Below are 22,678 nucleotides of genomic sequence, written 5' to 3' on the forward strand. Positions count from 1 at the left end.
AGAGGGTGGGGATCCTGTTCTTGGTCTGGGCTCCCTGGTCTGCAATGGCAGTGGCTTAGGGGGAAGGCCCTGGGAAGCTTACTCTGGTGATCCTTGTTCCTCCACAGCCCTGTTCTGTGCATACGTGGAAGCAGCCATCTCCAACATCATGTCAGTGGTAAGTGTGGATTCTCCTGAACGCTACCCCAAAGTGCTCTTCCCAGAGCTTCTGGACATATGGGGTTGTGGGGTCTGGGAAAGGAACATTGAGGGGGTAATGGTAGCTGGTGCTCACACAACATCTCTGTCAAGGTTTATCTAAAGTTGTCCAGAGGAGGATTGACAATTGCATACATGTACCTCTAGGAGAGGGAGGTGTGTGTGTGTTGAAAGATTGCAATGTAACTAGCAGTGGAAAACACGGACGGACAGATGGAGCTGTGTGACTGGACATGGGGGAACATCCTCAGGCCAATTTTCAGCTCCATCATTGAAAGATTCTGATTGTACCTCACATTATCTGTTTTGTTTTTGTTTTCTTTGCAAGACAGGGTCTCGCACTGTTGCCCAGGCTGGAGTGCAGTAGTGCAATCTTGGCTCACTGCAGCTCCAACCTCCCAGGACTCAAGCCATCCTCCCAGTTCAGCCTCCCAAGTAGCTGGGACTACAGGCATGCACCACCATGCCCAGCTGTCTTTTGTATTTTTTGTAGAGACGGGGTCTCACTTTGTTGCCAAGGCTGGTCTGGGCTCAAGTGATCCTCCCACCTTGGCCTCCCAAAGTATTGGGATTACAAGCATGAGCCACTGCATCCAGCCCCAAATTCTTTGACTAACTACTGTGACATTGCGAATCCAGGAATATCAATGCCTTCACTGGAGGGAGGATCTCCATCCTCAACGCCTGTCACATCCTTCTCTCCCAGGGTCCCCAGCCCAACACAGGAAACTAGGAAACTTCTTCAGTCCCCAATGCTTTTGTTTCCAGGTGGGTGTGCCACCAGGCACCTGGGCCTTCTGCCTTGCCACCATCATATTCCTGCTCCTGACGACAAACAACCCAGCCATCTTCAGACTCCCACTCAGCAAAGTCACCTACCCCGAGGCCAACCGCATCTACTACCTGACAGTGAAAAGCAGTGAAGAAGAGAAGGCCCCCAGCGGTGACTAGCCATGTTCGGGGAAGAAATGCTCTTTGCTTAATCTGATGTCCTCTCCCTGTGTTCTCCGCTGTGGTTCAATCAGTTGCAGCACTCACCTTCTTTGCCTCTCCTTGCACCTGTGTAGACCCAAGCACACCTGTAACTTTCTTTCCCTAAAGCTGATTTTCATTCTCTGCCAGAATCTCCATAACTATCTATTGTGCGACATTAAGGGATGTTGGTATTACAGTAAAATTTCCGGAGTTAGCAATAAGGTGTGTGTCTTAAATGTTGTTGACTTAAAACAAAAACAGTAGTCTTTTGGAAAGGTAATTAACAGGTGATCTTCTTGGCATGTTAAACTAAAACTAAATAATAGATGCTATAAAATTAAACTTGTTGAGTGGTTCCTAGGCAGACACAGAGTAGGGGGGTAAGTCAGGGGACACAGGCTAGGAAGGCAAGGCTCTCTAGTGGCTGAGCTAGAGACTAATGACCACAAAGAGAGGAATTTCACACTGATGGAATTTTAAAGTCAAAACAGGGACGACTGGGGCAGGGAATTATCTAAATAAGGAGTCTTAACCATTCAGTGGTCTTTGTAAGGGGCAAGGCGATATTCCATAGCAGGGAGGAATTAATAAATTAGAATTCTATATATGACTTTATTATGGAGGATAAGCATTTCTTAGTTTAGGTCAAACCAGCATCTCTTTAAAATTTAATTTAACTTTAAGTTCTGGGATACATGTGCAGAACATGCAGGTTTGTTATATAGGTATATATGTGCCATGGTGGTTTGCTGCACCTATCAACCTGTCATCTAGGTTTTAAGCCCCACATGCTTTAGGTATTTATCCTAGTGCTCTCCCTCCTCTTGCCTCCCATCCCCCAACAGGGCCCAGTGTGTGATGTTCCCCTCCCTGTGTCCACGTGTTCTCACTGTTCAACTCCCACTTATAAGTGAGAACATGTGGTGTTTGATTTTCTGTTCCTGTGTTAGTTTGCTGAGAATGATGGCTTCCAGCTTCATCCATGTCCCTGCAAAGGATATGAACTCATTCTTTTTTATGGCTGCGTAGTATTCCATGGTGTATATGTGCCACATTTTCTTCATCCAGTCTATCAAGACTTTGCTATTGTATACAGTGCTGTGATAAACATATGTGGGCTTGTGTCTTTACAATGGAAAGATTTATAATCCTTTCAGTATATACCTAGTAATGGGATTGCTGGGACAAATCAAACCAGCATCTCTAAGCAGAGATTTCAGTTAAGGAAAGTACCTGAGTTCCATGTGTAAAAAGCTTGGGAAATTTATTTCATTCTTCTATTTGCTTGTGAGCATGGGAGGCTTTATGAAGTATATGATATTTAAAACAAATAGGTAGCCCTGACTATAGAAAGACAATTATCTAGGAATTTCATAATTTTGTTTCCCAACTATAGTCAATAGCTTTCATTTGGTCTTTAAATATATATATATATATACACACACACACACACACACATATATATACACACACACACATATATATATACACACATACATGTACATATATATGTATATAGATCGGGGTCAGCAAACTTTTCCTGTAAAGAGCCAGATAGTAAATATTTTCTGCTGGGAGGCCATATATTCTCTTTGGCAAAGTCTTAACCCTGTCATTATAGCATAAAAGTAGCCATAGACAACATGTAAAAGAATGAGTATGGCTATGTGTCAATAAAACTTTATTAAACAGGCAGTGAGCTAGATTTGGTCCACAAACTGTATTTTGCAGATCCCTGATAGAGACAGTATACATACTAATGCTTACAAACTGGTGGGCAGTTCACAGGCCCAAACAGACACCACTAAGTCCATTGCGACATAGCAAAGGGGTTTTACATGCTGGGTGATGGCGTGAAGACCCTCAGGAAATGGAGGACACTCAGAAAAGTGAGAGTAGCATGACTGGAATCAGGAGGACCTGCTCTGGGGCTACTGGAGAACTAGGACACCCAGTGATGTGCACTAATGGGTGCAGTTTTAAACCAAGACCTGCCTTCCACATTGTCTGGGAACTATTTCTAAGGCTCACTCTTCTCCAACCTCTCACTCTGTTGTTCTCTCATCTGCCAGAAAGCACACCACTCTTGGACAAGGAAAAACTGATGACCCTTCAGTGCTGGAGTTTTCCAGGCAGGAAGGACAGGGAGGTTCAGAGAATCCCAAGGTTGGAAGGGAGTGTGAAGATCAGGTGGTCCCATCCCATGATGCATGAAAACCTCTATAATATTAGGATAAGGGCTTCAGTTCTCTGCCGGGTTTCCAGAACGCATTCAACTACCCAAAATGGATGCAAGACTCCCAAAGTATTTTAACAACAGATAACCAGAACCAGAGACCCCATTCATTGCCCTAGAAAATCCCCTCCTGTCTTCATTAAGCCCTTTGAGGCTGTCCACCCAAAGCATTGGGTCTGATTGGGACCTGACTTTTAGCCATGCTTACTGGATCCCCAGGAGAGGAAAACTATTTGGATATAAAAAATTATTTCAGCTGATTTGGACAAGATTATCACTTTCTTTTCCCACCAACTCCCCCCATCTCCCCCACCCCTGCCAACTCTTCGCCTCATCTCATGAGACTGGAGAGCTCCTGGAGTGATCTTGTCCCACCTTCCCCAGGGCTTCCCCACCTCATCCACCTGCTGAATGAGTAGGTAAAAGATCTCCAAACTTACAGATTCACAGCACCAACATGAGGTTGCATGGGGGCAGGCCATGATGAGAGAATAAGAAGGGTTTGGGGACCCATATTCTGGCAGTTTTTCTACCATCACCCCAAACTACCAGCAACAGCTCTTGGCTGTACAGATGAGAGTGTCTATGTTGAACATAAATATGCAATCATTAAAGATGTGTCAGTTTGGAGAGAAACGGACTTTAGAGGAGGCTATGTCTCAAACTCTTTCCCTATCTCACCCACCTTCCACTCTCCCTCTCCCAGTCTCTGCCCTCCCTAACACTTTATCCCATCTTTATCTCCTCTCATGCAACAGTGATGAATTCTATCAGCCACAACAGTCTTGTCCTGCTGCACTTTAAAATGGCAGATCTTAAATCATTTTTCCAATTTCTTCCATAATTGACATAGTCAAGTTTTCTGCTTCATCTTGAGCCAAGCTTGAGCATTTGCTAAGATATAATCAATTTTCTTCAGCTTTAAATGTTTGTTGCCATAGAGTTACTTATAATGTTCTCATAGAATAATTTCAGTCTCTCCTGTATGCATGGTTTTATCCCCTTCTCATTTCTACTCTTACATAATTTTGTTATCTCTTTTCCTTAATCAGGTTTGCAAGGGGTTCATTAATTTTATTGACTTTTTCAAAGAAGTGATTTTGGATTTACTTGTCCTTTCTACTTGTTTTGGTATGTTTTCTATTGATTTATTTTTCCTGTTTTCTTAAGGTTTAAATGTTATTTTCTAATGTTTTAAAATTGATGTAGAATTCCTTCATTTCAGGTCTTTCTAACAACAAAGCAATTTACAGCTATTAATTTTCTCCTGAGTACAGCTTTAGCTGGGTACTATAGGTTTTAGAATAAAGGAGTCTACATTTATCATTTTTTTAAAAGTTTGTAATTTTAATTTTTATTCCTCTTTGGTTGTTTGAGGATTATTTAATAATGGGTTTCTTAATTTCTAGCATTTAGGAATCTTTTGATATTTTTTAACTTTGTATATCTAGTTTTATTGGATTATGAGAAGAAAACATGGCCTGTACAAATCTTTATTTTAAAATTGTGTGAATTTTTCTTCGTTGCCAAGTACCTGATTGATTTTGGACATATAAAATTAAATTTTACTTTGAAAGAAATACATATTAAATTGATTTGTTAATTGTATTATTCAATTTCTCTATGTTCTTATTTTTTTTGTATATGGGGTCTTAATTCTGAAAAGGGTTTGTTAAAAATCAACTATAATTGTACAGTTTCATTAGTTTAACTTTGCATTTCTAAAACATTTACCTCATATAATTAGTTACCACATTGTTTGATGCCTATTAATTTATGACAATCTTTTTCTTCAAAAATTTTGCCTATTTTATAAGTTACCCTCTTTATTCTAGTTAATGCTTTTTTTTTTTTTTTTTTGAGACGGAGTCTTGCTCTGTCGCCCAGGCTGGAGTGCAGTGGCGTGATCTCGGCTCACTGCAAGCTCCACCTCCCGGGTTCACGCCATTCTCCTGCCTCAGCCTCCAGATTAGCTGGGACTACAGGCACCCGCCACCATGCCCGGCTAATTTTTTGTATTTTCAGTAGAGACAGGGTTTCACCATGTTAGCCAGGATGGTCTCGATCTCCTGACCTCGTGATTCGCCCACCTCGGCCTCCCAAAGTGCTGGGATTACAGGCATGAGCCACCGCGCCCGGCCTAGTTAATGCTTTTAACCATCACTCCAACTTAACCAATATTAATGTTGTTGTACCTTCTTTCTTTCTGATATTTTCTTATGCCTTTGTTTTAACCTTTATCATTTCTTTTAATTTTTAACTTTATTACTTTTAACTATATTTTTTAAAAATAACATATAGCAATGTTTCATATTTTTATCTACTCTCAGTGTTTCTATAATTTAATAAGTTAACTTCTTCACATCTTATGTAATAACTAATATACTAGTTTTTTTCTTTCACTTTTTTACTATTCATTTTTCTTTGCTTTTTTGTTTTTTCATTTTTCTCATTTTACAAGTTTGATCATGATACTACCTCTTTCTTTCTTCCCTTTGTTAATTTGGAAGGTCCACTGTTGTTTTACATTCTGCTAGCAGTTACTGCTCCTTTCCCAACACTCATAATCAAAAGCATATTTGTCTCTCATGAGGTCAGGAGATCAAGACCATCCTGGCTAACATGGTGAAACCCCGTCTCTACTAAAAACACAAAAAATTTGCTGGGCATGGTGGCAGGTGCCTGCAGTCCCAGCTACTCGGGAGGCTGAGGCAGGAGAATGGTGTGAACCTGGGAGGTGGAGCTTGCAGTGAGTGAGCCGAGATCGCGCCACTGCACTCCAGCCTATCAGAGCGAGCGAGACTCTGTCTCAAAAAAAAAAAAAAAAAAAAGGCATATTTGTCTCTTATTATATAAAAACAAGATGAAGAATACTTTTCCCTGACAAGATACCCCATTTCTCCAATGATCTTTCCCTACCCTGAGGAACTAAGGCCTTTGAAATAATTTCACTATTCCCCTCCCCAGCACCCTAGTACCTAAAATGCGTTTACTTCTCCAACTATCTCCCACTCCTAAATTGTGCTAAGACCATTTATCATTTTTAATTCTTTACCCTTGCAATATGCCTCTTCTTTTCACAAGAATTCTTACTGAGCGCCTACATCATACATTCCCAGCCATTCTATCATCCATTTGGAGTTTACCATTTGTATTGAACATGTTACATTTTATTACTCTTTCCTCTGTTCTTCTTCCCCTGTCTTGCTATCTCTGTTCCAATTCATTTATTATTTGTTTACAACTCTTTGTATTTTCTTCAAGTAATATATGAGAGAATATGGTGACATATTCTTTGACCCTTTGCATGTCCACAGAGTTTCTTACCCTGGCAGACGGCGACATTTTGGAGGCAAGGGGCTCCTGCCCTGCAGTCTCTCCCCTCAGTGGTCTCCAGACGTTGTTCCTTCATTTTCTGGCTTTTGAGTGTTACACATGAGAAATCTGGTGCCAATCTCATTCTTTTTCCTTTGTAAATAACCTGTTCTTTCTTTCTAGATGACTGTTAGTTGTCCTTTTTGTCTTCGGAGTTCGGGAATTTTATGAAGCTAAGCCCAGGGGTGTGTCTTTTCTCATCAATCCTGCCTCTTAATCTGCAAACTCAAGTCTTTCTTCAGCTTAGCAACTTTTCTTCTAAGATTTGATTATCGGTTTCCCTCCATCTCTTCCTTTTTCTGTTTCTGGAACTCCTATATTCGTGTGATGGACCTCTTTGATCTCTATTTTGAGTTTCTTATGTTCTTCTTCACAGTTTTTATCATTTGTATTTTGGCTCTGCTTTGAGATATTCCTTCCATTTGACCTTCCAGGCCTCTGATTTAGGTCCCAACAATAACCTTTCTTTTCTTCAATTCAATGGATAAGTTGAATTTTTTTAGTTTAAAAATCATGTTTTTAGTTTCAGAAAATCTTTGAGGGCTAAAATAGAAGTTCCATGTATGTTTATGATTTTTTTTTTTAATTTTCTATCTCTTCTTGCTCCAGAAATCAGACGCAGCTTCTCACAACTCCTGGCCCCAAGCTTCTGCACATTCTCCTTAATCCATCACAGGTGGGCCCCTGTGTAGCCTGCCCAGGGCCATTTGCCAACTTTCATGAGCTGAGAAACTCTGTCTGCCTCATGGCCTAACCTCATTCACTCATTCATCCAGAAGACATTGCATGAGGAACTATTAATGTGTTACTCAGGCCCCAGGATTGACAACAAACCAGGAAAGAATCAGACCAGCTCCTGCCTTCAAGGAATTCATTTTATGGGAATTTACCTAGCCAGGTGAATAGTCTCACCTGAGGTGAAGATGAGGCTGTGGACTGCCTGAGCCCACTGAAGGTCACAGCACCACAGGTTTGTTTTGTTTTGTTTTGTTTTTTGAGACGGAGTTTTGTTCTTGTTGCCCAGGCTGGAGTGCAATGGCACGATCTCAGCTCACTGCAACCTCCACCTCCCAGGTTCAAGCGATTCTCCTGCCTCAGCCTCTCGAGTAGCTAGCATTACAGGCACCCACCACCATGCCCAGCTTTTTTTTTATTTTTTTTACTTTTTAGTAAAGACAGGGTTTCAGCATGTTGGCCAGGCTGGTCTTGAGCTCCTGACCTTGTCAGGCTGATCTTCTATTTAAAAAGTGTTTTAGGCATGATTTTAAGGGTTCCAGGAAGATTTCAGTGCCTTGTCCCCTTGTATCCCCTATCTTTCCATTACCTGCAGCCCAAGCATTCCCAGCCATTCCTTCAACTTAAGGCTTTGAATCTGTTCAATTGTAAACAGTCCTGAGAAGGTACCACAGTAAACATGATCAATCATTTGTATCTTAGGCCAAAGGAGCCATTTCTGAGAACAGTTCTGATGAAAAGGGAAGAAAGAGTACAAAGAAAAATGGGTGGCACATTTCAAGGGGTCTTTGGCAAAGGAGGGCATGCCAAGATGAGGCCAAGCTGGATGGATGAGGGTCTGGAGCACCCTCATCTCACAGGGGATGATGAAGCTGGTTGTGTTTGGCTTGGAGAAGAGATGAAAGAGCTGGATCCGTGTGTGTCTGCAGTATTAGGTAATGCATGTGGGAGAAGTCAACTTGTTCAGTGTTTCTCCAGAGCACAGAGGGAGTGCACTAGGTGGAAGTGATAAGCAAATGGACTTTGAATCAGTGGAGAAGGGCACTTTTTAACAATGGAAGTTGCTTGAGAGATAATGTCCTATGAGGTCCTAAGATTTCTGCCCTGATAGTACAGGAGCAGGGTGTGGAGGCCGGTTGGAGATGCTTATTTTGGGTGGGTGACCAGACCAGATTACCACTGCAGCCTCTCTTTTCCAATTCCCAACTTTCTGTGATTCTATGGCCCTGAGTTCCCATGGAGGAATAAAGAGGAGTTATCACCGAGGTGGTAAAAAGGTAAGAACATGAAGACCATGTGTACCAAAAATATACAACAAGTGCCTTTACTACTTTTCTAGAGCTTGACCAGTTAGCCATTTGGCCACTTTACCAAAATGTTCAACATGGTTGCTTACATAGACAAAAGCTGGAGACCAACATTATTCAACTCTCCTTGGCGTTGACTTTCTCCTTCCCATCAACTCTCCCCTCTGAAGGGACTCTCTTTCTGGTCAACCCTCTAAGATCTGCCTGTCAGGAAACTGTCTTCGCAGCCTGAGTTTATGGTTATATTAGGCCAGTGTGCAAACATCGTGGAACATTTGTTTATGCTTTCCTGTATGAGCCTAAGCTTTGTTTTCTTGGGTCATAAAGGTTGTGATGGCCTGAGGACAGCTCTAATCTAAAACCAGGCGGGGGCTGGCAGTTTCAGTATGGGCATGATTTCTACTCAATAAACCATGAACTCATCTGGTAACTTTAAAGGCATTCACATTTTATGTGAGACTTTTTTTACTTGCCTGGTTTTTCCTGTCTCTAGCCATTCAGAGAAGACGAAAGAATCCACAGGGAGCCCTTCTACCCCAAGTGGAACTAGAAATTCCAAGACCCCAAGAAGGGGGCAAGGGAGAAAATGACAAGTCCTTTTTAACCCTCTGCAAATTGATAACAAGGACCTCCCAACCCCCTTCTACCGCTGCACAGGCTGCTGGAGCAGAATAAAGCAAAGTAAGCAGCCCTTTGGAGAACTTCCAGCTCCAGCTTGCATTTATTCCACATGGATTTGGGCCCTTTCCCTTGGAGGATCTGACCTCCCCAAGTTTAGCTCCTGGTGGTCAATGCAGACCTCCTCCCTCTGTAAAGTTGAAAACGTAGAATTGAAGACATGAGAATTGTGAAGAAAACCTTGTTCTGAAGTGAATTTCAATTGAGCCTTCAAATAAAGAGTCTGTAGGCACAAATTGATCTCTTGAAGAGCCCTTGGTATCTGAGTGCTAGCCTTTATCTAGCTCTAGTCAAGGGGACAAGATTACACTTTGGCCTTCTGCTTTCCAAGACAGCACTTTATTGCCCCACCCTGAGTCTAGTGTTTGTGACAGATACTCACTACATCTTGAAGAACCACAGTTCCATTTGGCTAATGGAATGTGTATGAACTTCCTGAAAGCCTTCCTAAGGAGTAATTTCCTGTCTTTTCAAATTAATGACATATTGCTCACAGGTGGCTCCCTGTTATGTCTGGAGTAGGTGGATGCTTAGGTAGCTGGAGTGAGCTCATCTCAAGAAGTTCAGGAGCCCTTGGGAGAAGCCAGGGCAAGAGAACAAGGGACAGCAGCGAGGACTGAGCCAACAGGCCAGCCAGCAGGGACAAGAAAAATGAGAAGGCTCCATGTTAACCAGCAGATAGCCATGGGCCCTGAACTAGCAACACAAGGACAGGCCTCCATGCAGACAACCGACCTCCCCTCCACACCATTCCCCACTGCTCCCTGGAATGTGGGGACCTGCTGGCCTCCTCCCACCCCCTTTGTTTGCTTTCCTTCCTCAGAAGGCCCTCGTGATTAGGACCCCTCTTCAACAGTTCCAAAACACCTGGCACAGTGGGAAGGGGGCCTTTGACGTCAGTGGGGGGTTTGTCTACTCAGGTGTAGCTAATTTCCTCAGTGTGAGGTTTTGCTTCTGAACTTGGGTAGGCTGCCTCACACCCCACCACTAAGTGTGTGTATGTGGAAGGGGCAGGGCAAACGCTTGGGGGTTGATGCATGACCCATCATACTCACAAAGCCAAACAAAACATGTTTGGATTGGGCCCCCTCCCCAAACTCCAGGCCCCCAGACCCTATGGCCTCATGGGACTTGCAATGGCCAGCTCCCTAATATATAGATCTCAGAGTTCTTCCTGCTGGTGGGGGTTCGTCACACCCTTCTTGCTCTGAGAGGGTCCTGCAGTGAACCTCCAGGTCCCCAGGACCCCAGTCAGCAGGAATCAGAAGGAAGAAAGGTCTGAAAATTTCCATAGAACTAGAAAGGCAGCATCTAGTATTGGGCTGTGCAGAAATTTCCATTCAGATGCTGATGGCAATACTGTTCCCCAGCCTGTGCCCTACCCCTATGGGGAATTAAGGGAGTTTATTGAGGTGGGAAGGCAAATTGGCCCCCTGAGGGGATAACACTTAAATAATTGCTTTAAAGGCAAATGCTGGAGTGAGAATTCTAATGAGAGGTGCAACTGGGAGGTAACCTGTGGGACAACAGGGAAGCTACCAGACAGTTCCCAGCTCTGCCTCTTTAAAGGAAACCCACCTGATCCAACCAGGTCGGGGGAACCACGGTAGCTGAAGCTAGTCCTCCCCAGGGAGTTTAGGAAATAGTCTTTTGGCAGGAAGGCTGGGGGCGCGTGGGTGAGCTGCAGAAGGGGCATTTGTCTTTCTTCCCCCTGATCCTCCATGGTACCCTTCCTCAACTGGCAGATGTGCACCAGGCACAGGTTCAGGGAATGCAAGCTAGTGAATTTATAGCAAGTCAGACAGAGGATGAGCTGGAGGGCTCAGGGAGGTGAAGGGGTTGGTGTTTAGGAGAAGTCACAGCACCTGAAGTTGAGGACCAGAGACGCCGCCCAATCAGAAGGAAGCTGCTTCTTTCTAGTCCCGATGATCTAGATTCCTCCTACTGCGTGCAGGAAATCAAAAGGAGCCCAGGTAAGAAGTCCTGGGGGAGAGAGCTGAACCAGGTACATGTCCTAGCCAACAAGACTACTTAATTCTTCAAAAGAAGAGAAGAAAGAAGGGCTGGTCTTGTTCTGTTTCTTCCTTCTGCTGAACTGCATCTGGGGAAGACAGTCCGGGGGTGGGAACCTTACTAAGAATTGCAAAGATAGCGTAGATTTTGGAAGCTTCAAGCTGGATAGGCTTTTATAGATGAGGAAACCACGGCTTGTACAGAGACTTGTCCAGGTGGTAAATGAGGCTGGACAAAAGTCCAAGTGTCCTAACTCATAACCCTGAGTACTTCCTGCTCACCTGCTGATGAAACAGGCTCATCCATCAGCCTTCAAATCCCTCACCACCACACACACACACCCACTGGATGAGCCTTCTCGTTATTTGTCATCCTTTCCACGACTCTATGACCCACAGCTGTGACATCAGTTTGGTTTCCAGGGCAGCACTGTGCTGAGTTGGGCCTCTGGGATGTCGCCTCTGGCTAATGAGATAGAGCTGAATACCTTCTGCCCACGATTCATTACCTGCGGCTTCCAGGGAAGATGCTTCTGCTCCAGGCTCCTTGGCCTCTCTCCTCAGGTCCTGTACCCCTTCCTCAGAAACACCAATAGAACTGGGTTCTCCAGTGTCCACAAATGTCTTAACATCCCAGCTCCTAACAGCCTGTCTCCTCAGGGTCCCCCTTTTACATACTCAGATTACTGTAGACCTATTCTGTGCAGCCACTGACAGTGGATGTGTCTGGAAGACAAACAGCCATGCCATAAGGAACAACATCCCAGGATATTGAAGTTCTCTGATCAGAGAATGGACAGCCTTGTAAAGTATGTGATATCCTCCAAAACCAGCACCAAAGGATATAAGCCTTGGTGAACTTGCTGAGGGAAAGCCATCCTGTGAGGCATGAATGTGCCCAGATGTGATAGGTAGTGCTAGGCCTCTACCTACTATCAGCACCCTGGCCTCATTGGACCCCTTCTCTCAAATGTATACAATGTCCACACCCTTGTGTGTGGCTACATTTACTCTAAAGTGCCTGATTGGTATTGGCTTTCAGAATCATTGTGTTGAGAAGGATTCTGAGGCTGTATCTAGACTTACAGGGAAAGAGTGCTGGGATCAATTAGCTACGTCTGCCATAGATTGCCATAGCTTCTGCATAGCTATGTCTGCCATAGGTAGCACAGAAGAAGGCATAGAAGAGCATGTGGAGAAAGGGAGTATGAAAGAGAATAAGCCAGTATAAAATGGCTCAGAACTTTCTATGGCCTTTCAGGGGGTATTGCGATTGGGATGACACACAGGTGTTCATTATTTTTGGTAATTTTTATAACTCCTTTTGAGATACAAAATAATTCTTAATTTTTTTAATTTAAAAAGTTGCAAATTCATTGATATCATTTGAGAAGGCTCCAACTGTCTGTAAAACACCTACCATTGCAGGAGTAAAGAATCCAAAACCAGGAGGTCAAAAACTTGCTTCCTAACTGACCAGCTGTGTGGCCTCAGGTAAGCCACTTATCTCTGGGCATCAGTTTCCTTCTGCCAATGCTCAAACTCAAAGGATCACTTGGTTACACGGAATTGCTAATTCCAAATAGTTTCATTAGATTGGAATGTATGTATTGAATACTTTTTATGTGCATTGTAACTAACAATAGGAAACTCCACTGCGGCCCCAACTTCAAAAGATATAGTCTAGAGTACCCTCTGCAAATACAATGGGAATTCAAGGGCTGGAATCATCCATATGGCCAAATAAGCCAAGGATGGCTTCATGGAGGAAGTAGAACACAAACCAGACCTTGAAAGATGGATAGAACTTAGGCAAGAAGAGGGATGGAGGGAGCACAGAGGGCCAGTGATAAGGCCAGAACACCCTGGCAGGGTGTGCATTGGGAAAGAAAAGGGTGAGGCTTGATGATGAAGTTGTTGTAAGCACATCAGGAAAGCCAGGCAGAGGAATTTGAGCACAATACTCTTGGCAATAGGGAGCCATGTAGGTTATTGAGTAAGAGAGTGACATAATAACATGGTCTAGCCGCTGAAGCTAAGAATGGATTGAAAGAGGGAAGATCAAAATTAGGAAGACTGATGATACAGACATGCAATTCTGAGGGTGTGGGCCAGCGTAGGAACAGTGAGAACAGGGTGCAAAGTCATTCTGGAGAAAAATCACTCAGGTGTCCCGCAGTTAGAGATGGGGTGCTCTGACCTTTGTACTCTCTTTAACCTCATTTATGAGGCTTTATCATCAGGCATCATGAGGTTCAATAAGGCATCAACTCATTTATGCTAATTAACGTCTTCCCCACGGAATAAGCCAAAGACACCAAAAGAAATGAGATTTAGGCTAGTCCTTTGGCCAACAAGTGAGTTGTGTGGGAAGGAGAAGAGAAAGTTTAAAGCATTTGCTATGAGGATGAGTCTCACTTCTTTCAAGGTAACAGTGACTCATATCCCCAACTTCTTAAAAATAAAAAATTGGCTAATGGATTAAGAAGTTGAGCCTTCCAAGTAATTTTATCTCCAAGTGTTCCCATGGACCTGGTCTTCCTCTTCATTCCATGCATCTCTCATCTACCTCCCAGTCCAGATAGGAAGACTGGGGTTTTTCTTGAGGAAAGGCAGCCACGGTTTAAAGAGAAATAGATTCAAGAATACCTACTTAGGCCATTACATTCCAAAGCAGAGTTGAATGGAAAGATTTTAACTAGGCCAGGCACAGTGGCTCACGCCTGTAATCCCAGCACTTTGGGAGGCAGAAGCGGGTGGATCACCTGAGGTCAGGAGACTGAGACCATCCTAGCTAACACCGTGAAACCCCTTCTCTACTAAAAATACAAAAATACAAAAAAAAAAAAAAAAATAGCCACTAGTGGTGGCATGCGCCTGTAGTCCCAGCTACTCAGGAGGCTGAGACAGGAGAATTGCTTGAACTCGGGAGGCGGAGGTTGCAGTGAGCCGAGATCACGCCACTGCACTCTAGTCTAGGTGACAGAGCGAGACTCTGTGTGAAGGAAAAAAAAAAAAAAAAAGAAAGGAAAGAGAAGGAAGGAAGGGAAGGAAGGAAAGAAAAAAGAGAGAGAAAGAAAGGAAAGAAAAGAAAAAAGAAAAGAAAAAAACTGAACTCCCAATGGTGAGTAAGGTTTAGGGAAATAAATCTTAGACTACAAGATAAGAGAGAAGAGATGCCTATGTCTTATCTACACTCAGCTCTGCCAATAGCTGTGTGGCCTAGGGCAAGTCATTCCATTTCTTGTGGCCTCAGTTTCCAAATCTGTAAAATGGGAGAGCTGGACAAGATCATCTCAAAGCCTTTTCCAATTCTAACATCCAATGCCTTACAGAGTTTAGAGAATGATCTTTGAAAATTTCAACTAAATATAACTTCACAGAAAAAGTTACCATCCCACTTACCACCCACAAGTATCCACATCGCACACACAGAGAATAGCCTGGGAAATTACAAGTCTTAGTGCAAATCTCCATGTGGAGAAATATTGTCCAAACTGTGGCCAAAGCATAGTCAGCCAAAGCATAGAACTGGTTGTAGAAAAAAAAAAGATCAAATTATATGTGATGTGTCACTTCAAAGAAAGTGGTTCTGGTATTGCAGCAAGGAAATTGCCTTGTGGTGTGTGGGTGTGTCCACAAACAACAGATCAGAGGAGTAAGAGGCCCAGGAGGCTGGGGAGGGATGGCAAATAGGTCTTGATGGTAGCCTCTCATGCTCCTTATGTTGGACATTGCAACTGAAAGATGGACAACATCAATCCGCCCCCAGGAGAGAGTAAATCTTCTTCCAAACCTGAGAAAGGGCCAGGTGTGGTGGCTCACGCCTGTAATCCTAGCACTTTGGGAGGCAGAGGTGGGCAGATCACCTGAGGTCAGGAGTTCGAGACCAGCCTAACCAATATGGTGAAATCTTGTCTCTACTAAAAATACAAAAATTAGCCAGGTGTAGTGGCTCACACCTGTAGTCCCAGCTACTCGGGAGGCTGAGACAGGAGAATTGCTTGAACCCGGAAGGCGGAGGTTGCAGTGAGCCGAGATTGTGCCACTGCACTCCAGCCTGGGTGACACAGCGAAACTCCAACTCAAAAAAAAAAAAAAAAAAAAAAAAAACCTGAGAAAGACAACTCACAGAAAGTGTAGAGGCATGGACCTGTTTGGGTAAAGGTTGATTTTCAGAAAGAGGGTAGATTATTATTTCCCCTCTGAAAGAAGTCACATATGATTTAGGTTTATTTTGTTCCTCTCAAAGAAATTGTAATAAGTGTTATAACTTTATTTCACCAGTAGGCGCTTCTATGAAATCTTTTTTTTTTTTTTAACCTCTGATATTTGAACAGTTGGCATGAGTTAGAGGCATGAGTACTTCAGGATCACTACTCTCAAGGAAGGTGTTCCTGAACAAATCATCATGGCTCATAACCGTTCTTTCCTTCTCTGAGTCAATCAGAAGAAAGCACCATTGGCCTCCTGCCTATTAAAACACAGGATGATGGCAATCCCCAAGGGCAGGGACCGTGCCCCTGAAATGGTCCTGAATGGCCCCCAGGGTGAAGCTACATGCACCGGGACACTTAATAAGGCTTGTTAGAGGAGGGGAGAGCAGCAGCTCCTACACCAGGCAGGTATGCCGAGGTGTTATTCAGCTGCTGAGGCTCACCCACAGGTTTTCCAGGACATGCGTGTAACTGTCCAAGAGAGCCACCCCTGACCTCCAAGCAGCCAGGTGCTGTAGCAGAGTCCCTGGGCCCAGGCCCTCCGGACATAAACATCATCTGTTTACTGCACCATGCTGTACAAATACTATTTTTAATGTGTGCCATGATATTGGAGGTGGGGGGGTGACAAAAAGTGATTAAGGCAATTATTGAGTGCTTATTGTAAACAAAATTTACTCTTGAGCTATAGAATACCCAGCCTCACCTCAAAGAGCTTAGGGTTTTACAACCAGATGGAATGGACTTGTGTAATATCTTAGCGACCAAAATAAATCACAGGGAGCCAGATCTCCATCTTCAATGGCCTATTTTCTTCTCTTTCATTGAGTTCTTCCAGCTACTCTTTAAGAGCTCCTGTGTTTCTTGTTAGTTGATCATAAATGAGCAACCTTTATATCACCGTCTATAAACTTCCACTCTTTTATCCAAGTAACACTAGAAATAATCAATCCTTGCCCTGCAATTTCCAAAACCTCACACAATTCAGATATAACTTTTATCAGTCTATGAAGGACTCTCACCTATATTTCAATGTCTATCAAACATTTAACTTTTATACTAAGATATATTATTTTTAAAAAATTGTTTGTACCCTGAAATATCTAACGACTTTGTCCATTATACTAGTCAGAAATTAAAATATAGGCTGGACGTGATGGCTCATGCTTGTAATCCTGGCATTTTGGGAGGCTGAGGCAGGAGGACCACTTGAGCCCAGGAGTTTGAGACTAGCCTGGTCAACATAATGAGACACTGGCTCTACAAAAAAAAAAAAAAAAAAAAAAAGCCATGCATGATGAGGCATGCTTGTAGTCCCAACAATTCAGAATGCTAAGGCAGAAGGATCACTTGAGTTTAGGAGTTTTAGGCTGCAGTGAGCTATGATTGTACCATTGCACTCCAGCCTGGACAATGAAGCAAGATTGTGTCTCAAAAAAATATTAAAATGCATAGGATAATTATCCCTCACTAATGTGTTCAACAAACACTTCTGAGTACCTACAGTATACCACACTCATGATAGTTAGTGGGGAGCCAAGGTAAAATGGCATAATCCTGGCTGTCAAAGATGTCACCATCCTATAAAGGTGACAGTCAAGAACATATGATTAACTCTTAGCAAGGTAAGAGTCAATGCAGGTAGGTGTAAAATGCCAGGTGTGCCCTAAGGATAAGGAGCTATCTTGCCTGGAGCAGAGGAGCCTAGTTCCATCAGAGGAATGTGTCCTCCCTCAGGAGATACCAAATGTGTGAACACTGCAAAGTTATTTTCCAGCGCATTTTGTAAGCATTATCTCATCTCCATAACAATATGAGAAAGAAATGGCAGGTACCCCTCTGAGATATCTGTCATCATTTACAGTTTGGGTTTGCAAGGTCAACCCTACAGGGTCTGTATATTTCTTTCTGGGAGAATTTCATGCCTGCCACTGAGGAAACTGTCAGTGGGATTATGTGACTTGCAAAACACCATGCAGAAATTAGTAACTTCTGGTTCCCACCCAGTGTTACTGTTTTCTTTTCTCCCCACCTCACCAATGGCACATCTCATTTCTAAACATTTGATAGACATGTTCATAATCTTCTTGAAAGTGTCTTTATCCATGATGAAAGTCCTAAGAATTTGTCCCAGAGGCCAGTGGTAAATTGCTTTATCACCTTCACTGTAAGTGTTTGCACAGCCTTGAGAAGTTTGCTATTTCATGTCTAATCTTCTTTGTGGTATCTGTTCCCCTCTTCCATTCTCAACTCTTGGCAGCCACATCGTGAGGAGCTGCTGCCCTCCCTGGGTGGTCTGTAGCCCAGCACTCCAGTCTTGGCCACGTGAGAAAGGTACTTTCTGTTTTTGATTTTTGCAGCTGGGCCATCAACTCTAGGAACACATAGCACAGAATCTGGGCTGCTAACTGTGAAGAATCAGGGAGTGGAGGCTGAGCCACTGGCCTTCTGTAGCCATATCAGCTCTGCCAGGGCAATCACCTACCCACCCACCCAAAGACCTTCCATCAGCAAGCCCAGCACTCTCCACCTGTGTTACTATGGCTGACTTCTCAGTGAATAAATCTGGAGTATCTTAACAACCAATAACTTTCCAGGTAGATGTTGCCTTGTTTTGTTAAACTGAAGTACCTCTTTGGATATATGAAGAATAACATTGGTTAGTAAATGGTGTTTGTCATGCCCTCTGATATCCAGGTCCAGGCCCTAGACTAGAAGGAAAACTCCTTTCTTGCACCAAACAGGTCTGTGCCATTCGATATAATGCAGCATCAGGGTGGAAAGAGCAGTGAACTGGGAACTGAGAGACCCAAATGCAATTCCTAGCTTTGCCATGATTAATAAACTGTATGATTTGGGTGAGTTAATTTCTCTGAATGAGGAAGGTGAACTGTGATCTTGAAACTCGCATTCAGTTCTGAGTTTATGATTCTAAGGTCAAACTAGGATTACCAAGGGGATGACTGGGGTAGCAGACACTTGGCATATGAGGAACAAGAAGCAGTGGACTGGCAGAGGTGCCTTCCCAGTCTGGCAGACATGCTCTGGGGAATGGCACTATGAGAGAACGCCCCGCTTGGTCAGGTGATGCAATGATACCCCTCATCAGCCTGCATGAACCCTGCCTGTACAGGCATCCCAGGACAAGTTGACACTCCAGGTGTCTCTGAAGTGCAGAGTTGAGGGGCACTTCTCAGCCTCGGGAGTTATAGCTCAACACTGACCCCTGGACAGGATGCTGAAACAGTAGCTGCTTCTCCATCCTGAGCCAGAGGGAAGGGACATGATCAGGTGTGTTAACTTTCAGCATAAAAATACAGACAAGCCTGGGCGCTGTAGCTCATGCCTGTACTCCCAGCACTTTGGGAACCCCAGACGGGTGGATCATGAGATCAGGAATTCAAGACCAGCCTGGCCAAGATGGTGAAACCCTGTCTCTACTAAAAATACAAAAATTAGCCGGGTGTGGTGGCGGGCACCTGTAATCCCAGCTACTCAGGAGGCTGAGGCAGGGAATTGCTTGAATCCGGGAGGTGGAGGTTGCAATGAGCTGACATTGCGCCACTGCACTCCAGCTTGGGTGACAGAGCAAGACTCCGTCTTAGGGAAAAAAAAAAAAAAAAAGTGTAGACAAGACCTGCTTTCCTTAATCATGCATGCCCCACAGACCCTCTGGTTGTTGGCCCTGCTATGTTCTGAGCTTTGCCAAAGTTGTTTCTACATAAGCAGTGTGATCTACCCCAGTGCTTTCCAGCTTTCGTATGCACACGAATCAGCTGGAGATCTTGTTAAAAGCCAATTCAAATTCAGTAGTTCTGGGGTAGGGCCTGAGATTCTGAATTCCAAGCAAGCTCCCTGGTCCACAAACCAGACTCTGAGTAGTAAAAACGCAGAGAAAAGGATTGGGAGCTGAGTCATGTGACTCACCATTTGTAGGATGCTAAAGAAACCACTCTGAGCCTCAATTTTCCACCTTTTAGTGATAATATGTAGTGCCCATTCTATTCAAGGCACTACTGAAAGGGCCAAGTGAGTCAACCCAGAAAGCATGCAAATGTAATAGTGTGAATGTTTTCTACTGTTCCAAGCAGCTGCTGGACCATCTAACTCTAGTGTGTACTGGAGCTCCAAGCAGAGCAAGGTAAAACTGCGTACCCCCCAGGATCACCAGATTCTCCAATTACGAGACGTGGGTGTGGGTGAGGCGGTAGGGCGAGGAGCATGCACTTTAACAAGACACCAAGGTAATTCAATGCTGTCAGTTCTTGATCCACACATTGAGAGACCCTATCCCAAGTGATAATAGTGCTCTGCTCTCCCGATAGTGTAAAAATTGAACATAACGAGGTACAGCAGAGAGCTTCTTGTAGCTGATCACAGACCCAGGACTCCTAGCTCCCCATAAATTGGTATTGGTCAGACTTTAATAAGCACAGAATTCACCCAGTGGATCTTGTTAAAATACAGATTCTGATTCCATCAGTCTTGATTAAGGCCTGAGATTCTGCATTTCTAACAAGCTCCCAGGCAGATGATGCTGATGCTACTGGTCCAGGGACCACAGGGACCACACGTTGAGTAGCAAGAGCCAATGTCAGTTCTCAGCCCAAGCTGCACATTGGAGCCACCTTTTAAATACCATGGGCATTCAAAACTTTAATTTTTTTAAACTGGTCTGAGGTAGAGCTCAGGCATATTTTTTAAAGCACCTGGGTGATTCTCACATGCAGGCAGTTTGGGGACTCCCTGCCACAGATGAAGTCCAAGATGCTGGCTGCCGCCTGCTCATGCCAGTGCAAGTTGCAGCTAAATGGGTCTTAGAGTGCTTCTTTGCACACTAAGAAATAAGGCAAACTGCTCATCCATCTCTTGACAGGCTATAACTTGGGTTACTGTGGGGAGAGGAAGCAGAAGTTTTAATGGGAGAAATAGAGAAGCTAAGTGTTTTATGCAGAGACTGATGCAATTACTACTCCAGCTTCAGGCTTCACTGCTCTCTCCTTTCCAGCATCTCTGTGATTTTTCCTGGCTCTCTGCTTGGCTCTCTTGGGTGCGGACCAGGTGGGGCACTGACCTATCTTATTTTGCCCCTGGCTAGGAGGCGGTGGGGAGCATCCACCCACGGCAGGCCCAAAGGCGGAGGAGGGCTCAGAGGCTGTACTCTCCAAGCACAGGAGTGTATTTCACATCGAGTGGTCATCCATTCGGAGGAGGAGCAAAGGTGTGCATGTCCTCCCCCTCGCGCTTGGATCCCTGCCTTCCTAGTCTCTAATAAAATAGGGACAATGGCAATACCTACTTCACAGGGTGGTGGGGAGACCTGCTGGAGTCAGACTTGACCTCTCACACCTGACCTCTGACCAAGGCCACAGTTCCCCAGATGTGTCTGGATGCCCCCTGGGTCTCGGAGGGGCTGAAGCTGGGACAGGCAGTGAGCTTCCGGGGTCTCAACCTGGCTGCACACTGCAATCACCTGCATCCCATCCCAGTGACTCATTTAATTCATCTGCGGAGCAGCCTGGTGGGCATCAGGAGCTTCTAAAGCTCTCCAGGAGATTCTAATTTGCCAGCAAATCAAAAACCACTGGTCTAGGAGGCTGGAGATGAAAAGTTCCCACCTATGGCAATGGTGGGTAGGCCAAGGGCACAGGTAGAGACTCATGGTGGGGAAAGCGCTGCCAAAGGCCAGGAAGAGGTTATCCAAGGGCCGCTAAAGCTGAACAAGTGGAGGCCAGAAACTTGGACATGGAAGCTGAGAACATGCGGCAGCACACAGGGAGGAGTCTGGGGAGGTTTCCTCAACCAGCTGCAAGGTTGGAGCTGCCTCGTGAAGATCCAGGACACAGGGACAATCTAATCCTGCCCCCAATCCCCAGAGAGGGGGCAGCATTGCCCAGAGTCACACAGCTGACTAGGGCCACTGTCGGGAATAAGAGTGACTCCCAACTTAGTGCAACATCACATGCTCCCCAGAAGATGCCTGAGTGACCTTCTTCCTCCAGCTCCTCCAAGTCTCATCATTTCATACCACAAGTCAGTCAGCCTAGAGAAATGGACTTTGAGTGATTACGGGAAAATACACGAGGTGGAGAGGGAATTGCCGAGGACACTGCACATCTCAAGGGCCCCTGTAGCTCAGGAGTTTGTCTTTGATGGAGGTTCCCCAGCAGAGTGTGGAAGAGACCATGGTTTGCCTCAAAGGTGTAATAACTTCCTCCTAACATCGTCTCAGGATAGGGGCTGTGGTCGAGGAGAGCATAGTAGAGAGCCCTGCAGCACTGGCAGGCAGAGAGGAGCTTCAGACAGAAGCGGCGGGTCAGTGGGGATATCACACACACAGGCCTCCAATTTCAAGGGATCCCCTCTGCTTCCTACTCTTCCTTTCAAAGCTTTCAAAATGAATTTGTTTCTCCTGAATGGTGTGACCTCCCAACCACACTGGTATCTGCAGTCCCTGTCCCTTCAGGAGTGGGAACACAGTGCCTTCGATGCATCCCTTCTAGTGTGTTGACACCCTGACGACTCATCAGTGCAAAACGGGGGAACAGGCAATTCAGTCTGAAAACACAGGGTAGTCAGAGCCCAGCCTGCTATTCTCACACTTGGCCACAGGAGGGAACCAAAGCATCAAGAAGGAAACTTCCAGGGGCCTGAACATCTTTCATGATGCATAAAACCCTACTGAAATTGGTTGTCTCTAAAAGTAAATTACCTGTAATAATAAAAATGTTTAGATCCACATTGCAAGAGTTTTCTAGAATTACAAAGGCTTGCCAAAATCTGCTTCAAGAGATTACATGGATGTCTCTTGTCCTAATCCCACCAGCCATTGCTACTACAATACCTTAAAAAAAAACAAAAACAAACAGAACAACCTGAGGTCATCCAGGTGAGGAGAGTCATGGACAAATTCAAACACAGATTATGCGTGGCTCATGGCTCAGG

The 22,678-nt window shown here is 44.4% G+C and overlaps 1 protein-coding gene across 1 annotated transcript in view; it reads left to right on the plus strand.

Annotated features, from left to right (window-relative positions):
- Window positions 1–22,678, plus strand: part of SLC14A2 (solute carrier family 14 member 2) — a 471,903-nt gene that overhangs the window by 431,561 nt on the left and 17,664 nt on the right. The window contains exons 10-12 of the mRNA XM_054460802.2: window positions 108–157; window positions 967–1,141; window positions 20,832–20,954. Coding sequence (XP_054316777.2) covers window positions 108–157; window positions 967–1,141; window positions 20,832–20,954 — 348 coding nt within the window. The remainder of the gene's footprint in view (window positions 1–107; window positions 158–966; window positions 1,142–20,831; window positions 20,955–22,678) is intronic.

Source organism: Pongo pygmaeus, chromosome 17, assembly GCF_028885625.2.
Source record: "Pongo pygmaeus isolate AG05252 chromosome 17, NHGRI_mPonPyg2-v2.0_pri, whole genome shotgun sequence".
In the NCBI taxonomy this organism is placed as follows: Eukaryota; Metazoa; Chordata; class Mammalia; order Primates; family Hominidae; genus Pongo; species Pongo pygmaeus.